At 38.9% G+C, this 20,328-nt stretch overlaps 2 protein-coding genes across 2 annotated transcripts in view; both read left to right on the top strand.

The window, feature by feature from the left end:
- Window positions 1-15,998, top strand: part of tmprss7 (transmembrane serine protease 7) — a 73,059-nt gene extending 57,061 nt beyond the window's left edge. The window contains exons 12-17 of the mRNA XM_048603080.1: window positions 707-811; window positions 893-1,009; window positions 1,429-1,600; window positions 3,440-3,708; window positions 9,709-9,845; window positions 15,810-15,998. Coding sequence (XP_048459037.1) covers window positions 707-811; window positions 893-1,009; window positions 1,429-1,600; window positions 3,440-3,708; window positions 9,709-9,845; window positions 15,810-15,998 — 989 coding nt within the window. The remainder of the gene's footprint in view (window positions 1-706; window positions 812-892; window positions 1,010-1,428; window positions 1,601-3,439; window positions 3,709-9,708; window positions 9,846-15,809) is intronic.
- Window positions 15,999-16,078: 80 nt separating this feature from the next.
- LOC109932128 (suppressor of tumorigenicity 14 protein homolog) overlaps window positions 16,079-20,328 on the top strand; it is a 68,442-nt gene continuing 64,192 nt past the window's right edge. The window contains exon 1 of the mRNA XM_020531362.2: window positions 16,079-16,089. Within this exon, the coding sequence (XP_020386951.2) occupies window positions 16,079-16,089 (11 nt within the window). The remainder of the gene's footprint in view (window positions 16,090-20,328) is intronic.

Below are 20,328 nucleotides of genomic sequence, written 5' to 3'. Positions count from 1 at the left end.
TGCTCCTATGATGCTGCTTGGCCTGCTGTGTTCATCCAGCCCTGCACAATAAGTAATTAGGAAGGTTAATAGAACGTTATGCTTTATTGCAAGGGAAATTGAATATAAAAGTAGGGAAGAAAACAAATAACTGCAGATGTTGGAGATCTAAAACAGAAATAGAATTTGATGGCAAAACTCAGCAGGTCTGGTAGCATATGTGGACAGAAAAAGAAGTCAACATTTCAAATCCATCTCTTCATCTCATTCCTTTCCATCCTCACAATCCAAAGCCCGTCAATTTCTCAGCTGCTTTCACTTCTGAAGTAGGGTCACTGGACTTGAAATGTCAACTCTGTTTTACTCTCCACAGATGTTGCCAAACCTGTTGAATTCCTCCGGCACTTTCTGTTTTGTTGTAGAAATAGGGAAGTGATGCATCTGTTATACAGGATACTGGTGAGACCACACCTGGGGTACCGTGCACAGTATTGATCACCTTGTTTCCTTGATCACCTTAGATTCTTGTTAAGCAAGGGGCTGAAAATTTATCGGGGATAGTTGGGAATGCAGATTGGAGGTCACAACCCATGATCACAATAAGATCAGCTATTATCTTATTGAATAGCAGAGAGGGCTTTGGGGCTGAATGGCCTACTCCTGTTCCTAATTTGTATGTTTGTACATGATGTGCTGTTAACTTTGTTTATGGTTGGGTTTAAAATAGCTCCACCACCAAAAGAGTGCAACACAAATTCTCCACAACACTATTTTATTTGCAATGGAGTCAAAGATTGTGAGAATGGCAGCGATGAACTCAATTGCACAGACTGTGAGTATGTAAACAATATGAGTGAAATATACAGATCGATTTATATTTTGAAAATTCTAAAATGTTAGTTTTCATTTTCAGCTGTACCCTGCACAAATGTCACCTATAAATGTCAGAATAACCTATGTATTAGGAAGAGGAACGCTAAATGTGATACAAGTGTAGACTGCTTAGATGGAAGCGATGAAATGAATTGTGGTGAGTACCATATCTGTTATATGGGGAATATACTATTGAAGAATAATTTATCTCATATGACATTTTTTAACTGCAGAGAAAGTATAAGGTAACTTATCGGTGGAGTTTACTTAAAATTTATTTTCATTTTGAGGAATTATTTTCTGAAATCAAGGTCAATCTTAAGCAATTCAGGATTATTAAGACAATTTAATTGTCTTTAAGTTAGAAGTTCTACATATTCTGATGTAAAATATCAATTTGTCTCCAGTGATCAGTTAATGTTCTTGGATAAGTATTACTTTATATGTGCAATTCGATTGCCTGAGTGATCTGAAAGAAGATGCTTGACCAATGATATTATAGTGATTGTTTGTGAATCAAAGCACTGGTTGTTTCCAGTTTTGCTAGAATTGTTTGTTTTCATTTCTATCATGCAGATTGTGGTATTCCGAGGCAGCGGCGCAGTCGGATAGTAGGAGGATCTAATGCTCATGAAGGACAGTGGCCTTGGCAAGTTAGCCTGCACTTTTCTGGATCACCATATTGTGGAGCTTCAGTAATAACAAAGAAGTGGCTCTTATCTGCAGCACATTGCTTTCAGGGGGAAAAGTAAGCAAATAAATTATGATTACTTGAAACACTGTTCTTGGCACAAAAGTGGAACAGTTCTGTTGCTGAGGATTCGACTTTAGGATGTAACTCAGATACATCAGAATTTTATCCATTTTGTGATATAATAGAATCATAGTATTATAGAAACCTGCAATACTGGAGGCTTTAGGTCCATTGTGTTGGTACTGGCCTTTTAGAAAGCTCATGTGATCCCCAAACCACATTACTCCCCAAGTTTGCTCTCAACCCTATAGGTGCTTCATCCTGTTCAATCCTTTTTGATTTATGGCAACAGTTTCCACCACTTTCTTTGTTTCCAGATTCCAACAGTTAATTGAAAGAAGTTCTCTTCATCTCCCCTCTCAGATTCTTTATTTTAAATATATGACATTTAGTCTTGTATTCAATACTCAATTAATTCCTTGACAACATTGCCACTTAACTAGGGAGAATAATATTTTTCTATCAAATCCTCTCATCATCTTAAAGACCTTTACTAGGTCACCTCAACCCATTTATATTCCAAAGAGAACTGTTCTAATCTCTCCAGGTAGACTCTCACCCCCAATTACATCCTAGTATATGTCCCTTTACCTTTACTGCAGCTATTACATCTTTCCTGAAGTGTTGTACTCAGATGGTGCACAATATTCGAGCTGAAGCCTAATTTGTGATTAAAAAGTTCTGGTATCATATTTTTTGCTTGTACCCCTCTATAAACCAAACTTACTCATTTTTTTTAATCCATATGCCTTTAAACATTTGCATTTATAGGCATTACGGTCTCTTTGCTTAATCTATACTTGCCAAGTCTGTGCCATTCATAGTGTATTGTTTTTCTCCATCAATCCTTCCAAAGTGTTTTGCTTCACAATTTTCTCAATTGAATTCTATCTTTGACACTTTTACCTGTTTAACTATTTTATATTATCCCAAAGTCTATAACTACCTTTATCACGATCTATTAATTTTCCACATTCTGTATCATACAAACTTTACATGCTCCTGTTTATATCTATGTTTACATTATTTATAAAAACTCAAAAGAGTAACGGACCCAACACTGTCTCTTGGGGAACACAACTACAAAGTGCCTCTTAGTCTGAAAAACATTCAACGCCACCACCATCCTTGACTTACTGGAATTGAATAAATTCCGTATCAATATCATCCACTTTCCCCAGGAGTTTTATAAGTTTATTAATTCTTACATTCTTATAATTCCTCCTGGCAAGCTTTAAAAAGAGTTACCAAAGAAAGTTAAACCTGTAAAGATAGAATTAGTGTTAAAGTTGAGGTTAAGCTAAAATTGCTTATAATAATAAACTAAAATATTGATAAAGAAGCAACATGTCACTCTTAACATGATGATAATAACAACAATGTTTACACTTCAAAAGTGCTTTATTGACTGAGAAATGCTTTAGACATCTTGAGGATGAGAAAGCTGCTATACAAATTCATTTTTTATTTTAGTCTTGTATTTAATGGTCAATTAATTAATTAACAACGCTACCATTTACCATCTCCATTAAAATAATAAATAATGAAAATAAATAATAAATAAATAATGCCTCTTGTGGCACAGTGGTAATTTCTCAACCCCATGTCTAGGAGACCTAGGTTCAAGTCCCACCTGCACCAGAGGTGTGCAATAATGTTTTTCTGAACAAGTTGATAAAAAAAAAAGGTTAATAGAAAATAAGATTTTAACCTATTGTGTCAATAAGAATTAAGTTCTTGTTGAATATTAAGAATGTTATTTTAATTCATTGTATTGTATGGTGGAATGAACCTTGTATTCCAGAAACAAGAGCTTTTTTCTCTTTTTTAAAGAATGTCTGATCCCAGGTCATGGATAGCTCATTTAGGAATGTGTTCTCAAGGAAATGCAAAATTTGTAACTGAACTCAAAAGGATCCTTGTTCATGAATACTATAATAGTCGAAACTTTGACTATGATATTTCACTGCTACAACTGAAGGCAGCTTGGCCAGATACACTTGCATCAGTAATCCAACCAATTTGCGTCCCCTCACTTACTCAAGTGATATCCAATGAAGAGAAATGCTGGGTGACTGGCTGGGGGCAGAAACAGGAAGCAGGTAAGAAGTTCCATGGAAGTTCCACAATATTTTACTAAATTTAAGGACTGCACTGTATTTATATAGGCACATTTTATAGATTTTTTCAAACTTCGATATAAATTTAAACAGAGGAAAAGTTTGACTGGAATTACAATAATGCTCACTTACAGTTGTATACTTGAACATGCCCACTGTTTCCATTTCTGGTAACTGTTTTAAATTGTGTCGAATCAGTTGCAGCTTTGATGTTGTGCTTAACCCCAAGGTGATTTTTTTTGATCATGTAACCACACCATCACGAAGACTGCTGTTACAAATACAAGTTTATATGTTGGTTACCCTTTTATAATTTGAAGTAAAATGGAGTAATGAAGAGGTTTGTGTGATCGGCTTTGAATCAGGTCTAACAGCAGGCCTGGATGGCTCAATTTCTATATTGGTAGGGATTTTTTGAGATGTAAGGGGAGCAAATTGTAAATATTCACAACTGAAAGCAAAGCAACAGCAGCTGTGCTAACTGTGGATAGACTTTCAGTCTCTGAGATTTTCAATAGATGGAAACATAGAATCCCTACAGTGTGGAAAGGCGCCATCTGGCCCATCCAGTCTGCATCAACCTTCTGAGGAGCATCCCACACAGACCCCAACTTTGTCCCCATAATGCTGCATTTCCCATGGCTAACCTTGCTAGCCTGCACATCCCTGGACACCAGAGAGCAATTTAGCATGGCCAATCCTCATAACATGCGCATCTTTGTGACTGTGGGAGGAAGCTGGTGCGCCTGGCAGAAACCCACGCAGACACAGAGAGAACATGCAAACTCCACACAGACAGTCACCCAAGGCTGAAATCAAACCCAGGTCCCTGGTGCTCTGAGGCAGCAAAGCTATCTACCATATACCATACAGAGCGCAAAGGAGGTTTCACAGAGGAAGAAAGGACAGCAGTTAATGTGGTCAGCAGTGAGGACAGTGCTTCCTTTCTGTGAGATACCAAACAGAAAAACAGGAGAAAAGTCGGTCTCATGTCAAGGAGACACAACCTGCAACAATATAGGAATCTGGAAGAGTCATCATGACATGGTCAGTTGAGTGAAATAAATCATCACAGAAGCTCTCACCTCTAAGATTCAGATCAGGACTTCTTCAGAAACTGAGAGAAGTGTCTTTGACAGTCACTCAACATTGTGATTTGGTGAAATGGGGAGAATTGAGAAGCTGGGAGTGACAATGGACTGGTTCCTGTAAAAACCTCAGTTCTGTGGAGAGTGAACAGTGAGGTACAACTTGTGGCATGAGACTTTGCTCATGTTAAAATGATAAAGGTGGATTTTTTTTGTAGGTTAGAATATTAGTTACTGACTAAGTGTTTAATCAATTTTTTTTATTCATTTGTCAGATATGGGCATGGCTGACTGGCCAGCATTCATTTCTCATCTCTAGTTGCCCTTGAAATGGTGGTGGTGAGCTGCCTTCTTGCACCGCTGCAGTCCATGTGCTGTTGGTAGACTTATAATGGTGTGAGGGAGAGAATTCAGGATTTTACCTCGCGATTCTGAAGGAATGGAGATATATTTCCAAGTCAGGATGGTGAGTGGCTTAGAGGGGAACTTGCTGGTGGCAATGTTCCCGTGTATCTGCTGCCCTTGTCCTTCTAGATGGAAGTAGTCATGGATTTGGAAAGTGTTGTCTAAGGATCTTTGGCAAATTTCTGCAGTGCACCTTGTAGCTACTACACACCGCTGCTACTGAATGTTGGTGCTGGAGGGAGTGGATATGGTGCCAATTAATTGGGCTGCTTTTTCCTGGACGGTCAAGCTTCCTAAGGGTTTTTGGAGCTACAGTTGACCAGGCAATTGGGGAATATTCCATCACACTTGTAACTTGTGCCTTGTAAATGATGGACAGGCTTTAGGGAGTCAGGAGGTGAGTCACTCGGCACAGTATTTCTAGTCTCTGACCTTTCTCGTAGCCATGGTATTTATATAGCAGATCCGGTTGTGTTTCTGGTCAATGAAAACCTCTATGATGTTGATAATAGAGGCTTCAATTTTATTTAATTTATTACAATAAGAGTTATAAAACTTCAAATCTTTTGTGATCCTTCAGCTGGTCTTTGAGCATTTCAATAATGTTTTAAAAGTTATTGGTTTGTGCAGGGATCTTATCCCTGCTTACATCCACCTCTGTAACATGGTTCTACTTCAACTCTACCTCAGCACATTTGCTGCTGAAACACTTATTCATGTCTTTATGACTGCAGATATGACTATTCCAATGCTGTTCTCGTCAGCCACATGTCTTTCACCTACATGAACATGATGATCCCAAAACCCTGATATCTATGTTTAGCTCATCGAAATCTAATTCCCATCTCTCCTGAGCTTGCCAACTTTCATTGACTATCCATCCCAGAATGCATCAGTTATAAAATCCTTATCCTAGTTGACAAGCTTCTCCATGACCTCATGCCTCCCCGTCTCCTCCATTTCCACAAACCTTCCAGGTTTGTCATTTTTGGCCATGTCTTCAGCTGCTTTGGTCCTAAACTCTGCAATTTTCCCCCACCCCCTTTAATGTCTTTCTTGTTTATTTGTTGTTGAAAACAATCTCTTTGACCAAGCTACACTGCACGGAGTGTAAAAGTTAAAGAAATTGACTCACCGGCACCTTTTCAATTAGGGATAGGCAAAACATGCTTTCTCCTGCTTCTCCTTCTATTACTCAGTGTCAAAAATGTCAAGTTCAGAAAAAGAGATGTATATTGGACTTTGTTTTTCTCTCCACAGGTGCTGCCAAACCTACTGACTTTCTCCAGCACTTTCTAGTCTTATTTCAAAAATATCTTTATTGTCTAAAGTGTCATAGGATGTTTTACTGTCTTAAATTTTGTAAATAATTGCATGCTATTAAACAATAATTAATGATCGTACACCAGAAATTTTAGCAGTACATATTTCCAAATAAAATTGTATAAACTGGAAAATAGATGTTTGCGCTGTTGTGTTACAGAAAATGAATTTGTTATTTTTATAACTCAAGACAAAAGTTGAACTGAGTTGTTCATTACTTTAGATTCATTTGGAGACTAGCTGGCACCAAGATGCCTTTAAAATGCCCAGCAATCACTATTGAGTTGGTTTTAAGTAGCAGTTTTGTCACAGAATTGAAAGGAGCAGTGGTGCTCAGACCTCCAACAGCTGGCAAACAAGCCAGATCTCTCCCTCTCTCTCTCTATCGCTCTCCTCCTCCTTCTTCTCCTCTGTGAGTGGAAGAAAATCCGCACTAAACAATTCCAAAAGGAACAACTTCAAAATAAAAGATCTAAGTTCAACTGAATGGCTACTGATTTGTGAATCATTGCAGTTGAGAAAACCAGATATTATCACCACAAACCAAAAAAAACGTATGAGAAAATCAATTTATTTCCACTCTTGTGATTTGGACTCTTGATCTCCAGATTTTGTTCCTTTTTGCCTATTATTTCCATTCATAATGTTCCTGCACAACAGTTTACCTTGGGTGTATTGCTTATACTATTTGTGAATGAATGTGTGCATATTCGAAGCTAAAGAAGGTATAGTTTAAGTTGCATATTTATAATTAATAATCTATTTTGCCATTTATGAAAGGATAAGTTCATTATAATAAATAAGTTTTTATTTTCTTTATCAGTGGTAGAACCTGGTGTGAGATTCCTTCAACTTAGATGGTGATCAAAGTCAGGCAAAGTAACCATCCTAGTGATTAAAAACCGAAAGAACTGCAGATGCTGTAAATCGGGAACCAAAACAGAAGTTGCTGGAAAAACTCAACATGTCTGGCAGCTTCTGTGAAGAAAAAAATCAGAGTTAATGTTTCAGGTCTGGTGACCCTTCCTCAGAACCGTCCTTTATTGCCCATCCCTAGTTGCCCTTTGTGACAACTGAATGGCTTGCTAGGCTACTTCAGATGCAGGTAAATGCTTAACCACATTTATGTGGTGTAGAGTCACATTTAGGCCAGATCAGGTAAGATAGTTTCCTTCCTCAAATTGGTTTTTGTTACAATCAATGATAGTTTCATGGTCATAGAGATGTACAGCACAGAAACAGACCCTTTGGTCTGATTTGTCCATGCCGACCAGATATACTAAATTAATTAGCCCCATTTGCCAGCATTTGGCCCATATCCCTCTCAACCTTTCCTATTCCTATACCCATCCAGATGCCTTTTAAATGTTGTAATTGTACCAGCCTCCACCACTCCTTTGACAGCTCATTCCATACACGCACCACCCACTGTGTGAAAAAATTGCCCCTTAGTTCCCTTTTAAGTCTTTCCCCCTCCCCTTAAATGTATACCCTCTAGGTTTGGACTCCCCTACCCCGGGGAAAAGGTCTCACCTCTACCCTATCCATGCCCCTCATGATTTTATAAACCTCTATAACATCACCCCTCAGCCTCCGATGCTCCAGGGAAATAGCCCCAGTCTATTCAGCCTCTCCCTATAGGTCAAATCCTCCAACCCTGGCAAATTCCTTGTGAATCTTTTATGAACCCTTTCAAATTTCACAACATTCTTCCTATAGCAGGGAGAGCAGAGTTGCACACAGTATTCCAATAGTGGCCTAGCCAATATCCTGCACAGTCGCAATATGACCTCCCAACCCCTATGCTCAATGCATTGGCCAGTAAAGGCAAGCATACCAGTCGCCTTCTTCACTATCCTGTCTACCTGGGACTCCACTTTCAAGGAACTATGAACCTGCACTCCAAGGTCTCTTTGTTCAGCAACACTCCCCAGGGCCTTACCATTAAGAGTATAAGTCCTTCCTGGATTTCCAAAATGCAGTACCTCACACTTACCTAAATTAAAGTCCATCTGCAACTCCTTGGCCCATTGGTTCATCAGATCAAATCCCATTGTACTCTAAGGTAACTTTCTTCACTGTCCACTACACCTCCAATGTTACTGTCACCTGCAAACTTACTAACTATACCTCCTAATTTCAAATCCAAATCATTTATACAAGTGATGAAAAGCAGTGGACCCAGCACTGATCCTTGTGGCACACTGCTGGTCACAGGCCTCCTGTCTGAAAAGCAACTGTCCACCATCACCCTCTGTCTTCTACCTTCAAGCTAGTTCTACATCCAACTAGCTAGATCTCCCTCTATTCAGTGTCATCCACCCTCATTAGAGTTTTAATGCTGTTTCTTTTTTAAATTAGAAATGTAAACTAAATCCAAATTCCTCCATATGCTAGGTCCTCAAAACATTACCTGGATCTCTACATTACTAGACTAGCAACAATATCACTTGGTCATCACCTTACCTACCATAATCATGTATTTTTCATGTACGTAGGTGAAGGACATTGTTAAATATTTAGAGCAGTCATACATGTCATGACACACCATCAAGAGATGCGGAACTTGAACTCAGACCTACTAGCCCAGAGGCAGAGACATGATCATTGTGCCAAAGGAGTACAAAATGTCATTCCTGGTTGACGTCTGGCACCATTGTTAGTGTTCTTGTGGCACCGTGGTAGTGTCCTGACCAAGGGACTTGTCACTGACAAGGTCAGCATTTGTTGCCTATCCCTAATTAGGCTTGAACTGAGTGGCTTGCTATACCATTTCAGACGGCAATTAAGAGCGAACCATGTTGCTATGGATCTGGGGTTACACAGAGGCTAAACAAGGATAGTAGGTTTGCATCCTTAAAGGATACTGACATGCTGAATGTTTTCTACTGCAGTCAATGATTGTTTCATAGTCACCAGGACTGAGAGTAGCTTTGAATTTCAGGCTTATTAATGAAATTCAAATTCCACCAGCTGCCATAGTCAGAGATGAACATATGTTCCTAGTGGATTAGCGTGAGATTTTTGATTGCTGGTTAAGTGACATAATCATGAAATTATTGCCTTTCCCCAAATACTGAATTAAGTGTTAAAAATTCTACTGAGCATAATAAAACTGATCAAAGTTAAGTAATGCTTTTGTAATTTTTTTTTTGCCTGCCTGAAGATAGCAGTGATTCTACAGTTCTTCAACAAGCAGAGGTTGAAATCATGAATCAGTCACTCTGCCGTTCCACCTATGGACTTGTCACTCCACGCATGCTCTGTGCAGGATTACTTTCAGGGAAAAGAGATGCTTGTCGTGTAAGTAGAAAGGCAAATACCTTTACCAGAGTTAAAATTGAACTTAACTGTTAACGTTTTTACTAACAATTGATGAACATTCAGATGTTCTATTTCCAGCATTATAGATATTTTCTAATCAACATGTTCAGAGCTCTGGAACAGATGGGATTTGAATCCAGCTGGCTCAGAGCATTGACACTATTTCCAGCGTTGCACAGTCTCCCCTCAATGGATGAAAATACCAAGTCACCAAGAAAAACAGAAATAGTGAGCAATGCTGTATTTTACACAATTATTGGTGGAAAAACATTGCCCTTTTCAGAAAGACTACATATGCAATTGTTTAGTGTATAACAGCCGAAGGGGAGGCAGAGGTGCCGTGATAATGCCTCTGGAATAATAATCCAGAACCCCGAGTTAATTTTCTGGTGACATGGGTTTGAATCATACCATGGCAAATGGCACAACTTGAATTCAGTAAATCGCTGGAATAAGAAAGAAGTGATGACCATGACTTAGTTGTAAAAATCTATCTGATTTACTAATGTCCTGAAGGGTTTGAGCTATAGGGTGAGGCTGAATAGGCTGGGGCTATTTTCCCTGAAGCGTCGGAGACTGAGGGGTGACCTTATAGATGTTTATAAAATCATGAGGGATGTGGATAGGGTAAATAGCCAAAATATTTTTCCCACGGTAGAGAAGTCCAAAACTAGAGGGCAAAGTTTAATGTGAGAGGGGAATGATATAATTGGGATCTAAGGGGAAACTTTCATTCATAAGGTGGTGCGTGTATGGAATGAGCTGCCAGAGGGAATCATGGAGGCAGTTACAATCACAACATTTAAAAGACGTCTGGATGGGTACATGCATATGAAGTATTTAGAGAGATATGGGCCAAAATTAATTTAAGATATTTGGTTGGCTTGGACACGTTGGACCAAAGGGTTTGTTTCCATGCTGTACATCTCTGACTATGATGATAACTAAATCTGCTGTCCTTAATTAGTCTAGTTTACATGTGCCTCCAGACCCACAGCAATATGATTGACAGTTAACTGCCCTCCAGGCAGTTAGGGATGGGCAATAAATGCCAACCAAAGCAATGATGTCTACGTCCCACGTATGAATGAAGAAAAGCTGTTCTTTGTAACTAACATTTCAATAGTTTTTGAAAAATGCCACATCATTCACACCATGCAGCTTGTTTTAATCTGTGTTGCCGTCACAAAATTTTCAAAATTAGGTGGCAAGAAAAGCCATCCAGAAGTGCCTTCTCCCAAAACAACATGCTTAGCATTGAGGCCTCAGTCATTCATAACTACCTCTGAATTCATTCACAACTAGAGACTCCCAGGAGAAGAATGGAAACACTTTAGGGATATCTTGAAGCACCCCGGAGAAATCAAATAAATCTGTCAGCACATGGGAGTTGCCGACTTCTGACTGACCAAAATGGAAATTTATTTGGGAAGGCACAAAACACATCAAAAAGCTTTGTTGGGACCAACTAGAGGCAAAGCCAAGATACAGGGATAGTGCACAAACCTGTAAACAACTCACCTTCCTGTCCCAAAAAGCACCAAGTACCCTCCCTGTGAGAGAGTTTGCAGATTATGCATTGGATATATCAGCTATCTCAGAACCCATTGATTTAGAATAGACGCAATTTATCTGATATCTCGAGAGACTTGTTAAGGGAAGATCAGTCACACAAAGTAGGCTTTCCTGTGTGGTTGAAAAATTAATGCAGCCATGTGCATATTTGCAGAGAGATCTATTTAACTTGCTATGTATGCAAATTTTAAACAGTTGTAATACTCTGCATTTGTGGCCAGTATAGCTGCCTGGGCAAACACGTCTATTTACTGATGTAAGATGTACAAATCTGACAGATCAGACTTGTGGCAATTGAAACAATGAATTATCAACTCCATTGCATATCTTTATGCACATTGAATTTATTAGTATTGATCTAGCTCAATACTAGATTCAGCTACCATAATGTAGCATCATTACAGAACTGTCATTACATCAGTGGTGGGCAAATTATTGGAAAGGGCTCTGAGAGATAGAATTTATGATCACTTCAAAAGGCACAGTTTGATTAGTGATAGTCAGCATGGATTTGTGAGGGGTAGATCATACCTCACAAACCTTATTGAATTCTTTGAAGAGGTGACCAAACATGTGGATGAAGGTAGAGCAGTGGATATGGTATACATGGATTTAAGTAAGGCATTTGATAAGGTTCCCCATGGTAGGCTCATGCAGAAGGTAAGGAGGCATGGGATAGGGGGAAATCTGGCAGATTGGATTCAGAATTGGCTGACCCTTAGAAGACAAAGGGTGGTAGTGGACAGAAAATATTCAACATGGTGCTCAGTTATGAGTGGTGTACCACAAGGATCTGTTCTGAGTCCTCTTCTATTTTTGTAAATGATTTGGATGAAGGAGTGGAAGGGTGGATTAGTAAGTTTGCAGACGATACGAAGGTGGGTCGAGTTGTGGATAGTGCGGAGGGCTGTTCTAGGTTACAAAGGGACATTGATAGGATGCAGAGCTGGGCTGAAAAGTGGCAGATGGAGTTTAACCCTGAAAAGTGTGAGGTGATTCATTTTGGAAGGAAAAACTTGAAAGCAGAATACAGGGTTGACGGAAAGATTCTTGGCAGTGTGGAAGAGCAGAGGGATCTTGGGGTTCATGTCCACAGTTCCCTGAAAGCTGCCATCCAGGCGGATAGAGTTGTTAAGAAGGCATATGGTGTGTTAGCTTTCGTTAATAGAGGGATTGAGTTCAAGGGCCGTGAAGTTATGCTCCAGCTATACAAAAGCCTGGTTTGGCCACCTCTGGAGTATTGTGTCCAGTTCTGGTCGCCTCATTATAGGAAAGATGTGGAAGTGTTGGAAAAGGTGCAGAGGAGATTTACCAGGATGTTGCCTGGAGGGAGGGAAGGTCTTACGAGGAAAGGTTGAGAGAGCTAGGGCTTTTCTCTTTAGAACGACGAAGGATGAGAGGTGACTTGATAAAGGTGTACAAAATGATCAAAGGTGTAGATAGAGTGGACAGCCAGAGACTTTTTCCGAGGGTGGAGGTAGCTATTATGAGGGGACATAGTTTTAAAGTGAGTGGAGGTAGATATAGGGGAGACGTAAGAGGTATGTTCTTTACTCAGAGGGTGGTTGGGGCGTGGAATGCATTGCCGGAGAGGGTAGTGGAGTCGGCCTCATTAGGGGCATTTAAACGGCTATTAGATAGGCATATGGGTGAGTGTATAAGGTAGGGGTGGAGATTAGATAGACCTTAGGATTAGGGTAAAAAGTTCAGCACAACATCGTGGGCCAAAGGGCCTGTACTGTGCTGTACTGTTTATGTTCTATGTTCTATGTTTTGCTAATAGTCAAAATAATTGAAGTATATTTCATGATTAAATTATACTGGAGTTTTTGCATTTTATTGATACCACAGTAAGTACAAAAGTAGATCCTAATGCAGAAAGTGCAGAAAGTAACTGTTGGTTTCCATGACTCAGAAACAATAAAAGATGACATGATAAAGGTGATAAAACAGGATTTTCCACTTTTATAAACTCTCAGAAATCTGTTCCCACCATGACACGTTCCTGATTTGATTGCTTGTCTACGATCAGGCTCATTTTCATATTTGGATTAGTTCCCTCCTCTGTTCATATCACTGTAGCAGTTCAAAACCACTATATCCTGTGCAACGAATTGGCCTGTCTTCAATTAAATAAGCTATTTGCAACTGTAAACTCAGTATTCCCATAAAGCAAATTATTGCAAGCATATCATACCATTTCTGTGCACCCCCCATATATAGTGCATTTTTTGCTGCCATTTTCAATAGAAAACCCCAGAAGTGGAGGGGTCCAATGGGGAACTGGAAGAGCGGCATTTGGAGAATTTACTGCTAAATTTGCTCAAGGCTAGTCTCAAACCCTGCATAACTCAAACAATCCAGTGCTTTATTAACAATTGATGATTACTTTTGCGTCAAATCATTATATAGACAGGCACCTCATCTATTCCTCTCCTCAGCATATGCAGTAACAACATCACATTTGTGCCAGCAAGTGTTGTATATCAGAGTTTTAGCACCACTTACATCATGGGGTAGACTGAAGTTCTTACCGAGGCCTTGAAAACTTACCCCCATAATCCATGCTGCAGGTAGGAGATGAGGCTGATGTTCCCTGAAGACAGAGTGAGAGTAGTCCGTGACAAAGCAATTGAAGGCTATGGTGATCTCATGGCCCTGGCCATCCTGCCTACAACCCTACCCTACTAGCCCAAAAAGCTTTAGGACCTGATCCAGGAGGTTACCCCACATCTCACAGTCATAGAGTTATAAGAAACAGACCCTTCAGCCCAGAGTCATGCACAGCTCTCAGGTCCAGCTATTTTTAACAACAAACGCAAACAAAAACAGAAATTGCTGGAAAAGCTCAGCAGGTCTGGCAGCATCTGTGAAAAGAAATCAGAGTTAATGTTTCGGGTCGAGTGACCTTTCCTCAAAACTCAGCAAGTGTTAATACATGTTTCAGGAGGCTACAAAGATCCTGCAAGGTATCATTAATGTTGAGAACTTGGTGGGGCTTCTAGTGTTTTAACTGACATTGGAGTTCTAATTTTGTCCATGGATATCTGGGATCTTAGTGAATAGTGGGACAAACAGTATATTTCATTAACCATTGAAATTCTATAATTGAGAAATAAGCAGTGGAATGACCAATGACTGGGATAAAATAAAGTTGGGGAATTCCATTTGAAATCATACTGAAAGAGAAATAAAGAGGACAGGAAAGATTGGATGCAAAAGAAGGTAAAATAAGAAACAAATATATTAAAATTTTACAGTTTTATTATCTCTGAGACCAAGTCACACCCAAACGGAATGAAACTCAGCCCTTCTCACAAATACTTCATGGCACAGAAAGAAGCCATTTGCTCATCATGCCCATACCAGCTCTGTGAATGAACAACTTACATTGTGCCATTCTCCTATCTTCTCCCTATAACTCTGCATGTTGTTCCTTTGCAAAGAACAGCCTTATTCCTCTTTTGAAAGCATCTTGTTTAGTTTCTGACCAGCAAGGCACATTTGGAAGTCATCGATAATGACATGTTCTTAAAAGAGTACTAATGCTGCTAATTATTGGAATTAGTAACTAGTCATATACAAATACAACAGGCTTATGAAAATTATGATTTTTAACTTGTAAGATGCTGGTTTCACACTGCTCACAGTGAAACAGAACACACCAGTCAACACTATGTGGCAATTTGTAACTCATTGACTTTTGTATGAGATAATGGCTCTGAAAGGGTTCATGTTGAAGGCTGCATTAAGCTCCATGCAATCTGAAATATTTCACAGGTTAGCCCTGGGGAGTACTGTTAATCAAATAGGCCCTTAGACATAGTATAGAAAAAAAAAGTTTGTACTGTTGGTTAGCTCATTAGCTGCACAGCTGATTTGTAGTGCAGTGATGCCCAATAGCATGAATTCAATTCCCACAACAGCTGAGGTTGCCTAAATTAATGCACAGTGCTTGGAAGGCATTAGCCTAGTGACATTACTGCTGGACTATTAATCCAGAGACCCAGATAATATTCTGGGAGCCGAGGTTTGAAGACTGCCAATAAGTAAGAGCGATGAGTTGATAGGTTTGTGATTATGGGCTTTAGTGACCCCATCTCTGAACCAGGAGACCTGGCTGCTCTATGGGTGTGCAATAACATCTCTGAACAAGTTGATTAGAAATGAGGATTGGTGCCAGCACTCTATCAAAACAATTATCCAGTGGTGGTTAGTTCTGCAGCACACACAACACTGACCAACTTCCGAGTGATTGATGTGCCTTTCAGACACCATTCTTTTTGGAAAAATCTGATCGATAATGTTTTAAATTTATAATATTTATTTTCATTGTCAGTCTTTTCAGGACTTTGATTAATATTGCAGGGTGACTCTGGTGGACCATTATCTTGTCAGGAAAGAATTGGTGGAAGATGGTTTCTGACTGGCATTGTTAGTTGGGGCCATGGATGTGGAAGAGAAAATTATCCTGGGGTCTACACAAGAGTATCAAAGTTTGCCACGTGGATCCAGCAGCATGTCTCTACTTTACCAATTATTGATGATTTTACATAGTTACACATTTGGATTATATAATGGAACTTAGTGTGACTTTTCAATGTGTTTACATTAAGAAGGATTACATATTTATCAAAATGATAATAAGGTAAATATAACTCTTCAATTATGCTATTTAAATGAAAAAATAATTTCCAAAATTATAAGACAGTGAAAATTATGCATGTGAACACTTACGTTGCAGATATAACATGCAAAAGCAGTTGAAAATTTAAATTCAGTTTCCCAACTTTAATATAATGGTTTAAAACACAGCTCTGCACTCCATAAGGAGTTGTTGTTTTAAATAACATTATTGTAGAATGAATACGTTGTTTTCTGGGAATGTAGAAATAATAATACATTAGCACAAGATCTAGAAACTGAGTGATTCACCTCTATTTTTATGTTTATCATGATAAACACCATAGGTGAGAAAAAACTCTAGATATACCAAGTTTATTTTATCTTTTGGAGCTAATTTCAAGCTATGGATATTTACTGCTTGACAGAAAGGATAAATATTGTACAGTTCATTGCATTTACTTTAGCTTAAGAAAATCTCTTGAAGTGCAGTTTGGAGACTGAGTTATTGTTTACTGTATTTGAAGAAATCTCACTTTGATTAAGCAACAGAAAGCAGAGGGGTGACAGGAAATATCCATTCTTAGTCAGTAACTGGTAAAGTTTTCAAAGATCAGGCATTAGCCATATTTCCTGTCAAAAGTGAATAAACCACAATCACATTACATTTCGTATTGTTTTACAGAAAACAAACTGGAACAAAGTAGAAAATAGTCACATCTTTTTTAAACTTTCGAGTAATTGTAATTGTATGTCAATTCATTTCACAATGACCGTCTCAGTGATAGGAATATTGATTGAAGGATCCAAAGCATTGTGGGTCTTCCTACAGCACATTGGCTGCAACGATTCAAGAAAGCAGCTCACCATCACCACAATAAATGCTGGCCCTGCCAGCTATGTCCACATCCCATGAATGAATATAAAACAAATCACAGGAACTCATCCTATGCCTTATTTGTGCTCCTTAAAGTGTTAAGTTACCTTCTAAATTGCGAAACCTTGTACCTTGGTTTAATTCAAAAGATTTTGATTTTGATATACTTTTTCCTTTGATTTGGCGAAGTTACAGTAGTGATCTGATAAGCTGTACTTGCATTGGAAATTACTTTTACTCCAATTACTTGTGTGTGAGGATTTATGTGATGCAAGGATTAAGTATAACCGTTCTGTATTATGAAGAGATCCAAGTTAGTGCAGTTCTGGGAGAGGAAAGTGCCATTCTCAAAAAAGACTTGAAATATTCTCCGTCCTATCAAAAATAGGAGGAAGTTAAAGTAATTAATAAAAAAACAAAAAAAATTATGTCAATATCCACAATTTATTTCCGTGCATACTTGAATGGAATTCAAATGTGGAATCCAAGTGTTACTCTGCTGTTCTTTTTATACAAATATAAAAGCAAGGAAAAATGTAATTGTACCCCAATTTGTTTCTGAATTACTCTGTCAGTGGTAGGAACATTGATTGAAGGATCCAAAGCATTGCTTTTTCACATACTGATGATACTATATTTTTCATGTTGATCCAAACCAATGTATGGCAGTATCCACGAGATCTGTATTTGACTGTGAGGGATGCTCACCCAGAGGAAGAAAGAAATACTCCAGTGGTGTATAGTATGTGCTTAAACTTCAACAAGTTATGCCCTGCTCCCCTTTCTTTGCTTTTTCCTTAAGAAAGTTATTTTAACCCATATAAGTTTGCTACCGTTCTTTCAGTTCATTATTTCATTGGAATCACTTTCTACAATTGTTTCACGCTCTGATTCATAGGTGTCAACTAGTTGTTTTTTGAACAAGGATGCAGCATTTGCTTTTTCATTTGAACTACTCACAGCGAGCTTCATGGGGCAGGTCAAGCTGTCATGGTATAATGTGGAAAATACACCTGGAAAGAACTTCCTACCAGACACAAAGTTTTGTTGTCTGCTTACCTGTATATGTATTGCAATCGCATTAAAATATGTAGGAATATTAACATAAGCACAAGTGAAAATCAGTGTAAGCAATTGGGAACCACCAAATTCACGTATATTCCTCTTCAAAGTATGAAAATGGAAGTTTGAAGCCATTATTCATGCACATTAGCATGGCATGTTTAAGAACAGACAATCATGTTAACAATGTAATTTTTGTACAAAATAAAAGGCAAATTATCATCAGTTTTTTTTGTCTTGCATTCAACAGGACAATTTAAAAGAACACCAATTTTGGGGTAAAAACAATATTTATAATGCATTAGAGTGCTGATTGGTAGAAGTGATGCCCTAGAGAATGATCATTAATGATCATTGACAATTAACTGCCGGGCTGTATTTAAGTTTTAAATCAGGCAGGTTGAGTGATTGTCTGTGTCAGGGCTGTTTGGGACAGTAGTGTCCCTACCTCTTGACCAGAAGGTCCTGGTTCAGGTCCCACTTACCACAAAGATGTGTCATAACCTGTCTGAACAGTTTGATTAAAAATGTTTTTCTGGCTGTTTGTTCAGGATATTGCTCTGAGAAATGAACCAGTGAATAATGACTGAGTTGAAACAAATCCAGTGAGGTAAATGTTCTTTCTGACTGCAAAGAGCAGAGTCCTGTGTATTGACCCAAAAAGAAAAGAAAGTGCTGGAGAAACTCAGCTGGTCTGGCAGCATCTGTACAGAGATAAACAGTTAGTAGCTCGAGTCCAGTAGATAGGTTCTTGATTAGTAAGGGTATCAAAGGTTATGGGGAAAGATAAGTAAATTGGGTTGAGAAAAATATCAGCCATGATTGAAAAGTGCAGCAGACTGGCCTCATTATGTTCCTATATCTTATGATCTTATGGGTTCCTCATCAGACTCTTCTTCGTTGAAGATGCAAAACTGGTTAATAGACTTAGTTTGCAAAATGAAAATATAAATAGTTGCCCCTTGAAAAACCCAAAATACACGCACATACTCATGAACACACACATATATACATCAGGTAAAGGGGGAAAAGAAAACTAATTTCTGTTTTTCACTTTGGGAATCTTTGGCCAATTAATCTTAGTTCTTGAAGGCAAAAAGGATAAGATTTGAGATATTCAGATGGCTGCCAGTCTGACATTCTGGTTAGACGGATGTTACCAAACAAGCACTGTTGACTGTGAGATCCTGGCAGACACATCTTTCTCAGGAAGCGGAGTATCAAGAAGTCTTCCAGTTGCTCTTAAAGAGGACAATTAGATTTCACATTGAATTCACCTCAAAAGTGCAGCAGAAATAGGAGATAATAATCTGAGCAGCTTGTTCTTTAGCAGGCTTCCCCCTGTTGAAAATTTAAGTCTATGAAACATTGTTCAAACAAAACAGTCAGAGCTCCACCAGAGCCATTGCTGCCTCGAAGTCCATGACCATAAAATTTCATCTTGTTACCACACCAAGCCTCCTGAGCCTGCTTTGAAATGCCCTGATCAATGTGCTATTGACAGTCGTTTAAGTGCAAAGTCACTAACAGCCTCATTAATGCCTCACAGCACCAGGGACCTGGGTTCAATTCCACCCTCAGGCAACTGTGTGTGTGGAGTTTGCACATTCTCCTTGTGTCTGCGTGGGTTTCCTCTGGATGCTCCAGTTTCCTCACACAGTCCAAAGATGTGCAAGTTAGGTGGATTGGCCATGCTAAATTGCCCATAGTGTTCAGGGATGTGCAGGCTAGGTGTGTTAGCCATGGGAAATGCAGGGTTATAGGGATAGGATAGGGGGATGAGTCTGGGTGGGATGCTCTTCAGAGGGTCATTGTTGACCCATTGGACTGAATGGCCTGTTTCCACTCTGTAGGGATTCTATGAAATTCTGTGAAATTCTACATCGTTAATGACAGGGACAATGTGCAATTCGAGTATGTAGCTTTTTTTAAACGTTTCTCATAAACATAAATGTCGCTGAAGCAATTTTTAATGCAATAGTTCATCTGACCCACTCTGACTTCTGAGAAGTTTCTGTTCCTGCTAAGTCCAATCACATGATTATAGCAGCTGTACCAAATACATACAGATAGGCTTTGAAGTTATCTTGTAAACATTTCTTTTAATCCGAAAATGGCAGATGCCCCTCAAATGCAACTACAGACACAACAAAAAAACATTAGTGAGGGTCAACTACAATTCAACACAAAAACAACTGCAAAACTCTAGAGACAAAAATAGAAATTGTTGAAAAAGCTCAGCCGGTCTGGCAAAACTTTCTGAGAAAGGGTCACTTGACCCAAAAAGTTAACTCTGATTTCTCTCCACAGATGCTGCCAGACCGG

This window comes from Rhincodon typus, chromosome 11 (genome assembly GCF_021869965.1).
Source record: "Rhincodon typus isolate 14 chromosome 11, sRhiTyp1.1, whole genome shotgun sequence".
NCBI lineage: Eukaryota > Metazoa > Chordata > Chondrichthyes > Orectolobiformes > Rhincodontidae > Rhincodon > Rhincodon typus.
Note: the sequence above shows the minus strand (reverse complement) of the source record. Positions and strands in the feature narration are given on the sequence as shown.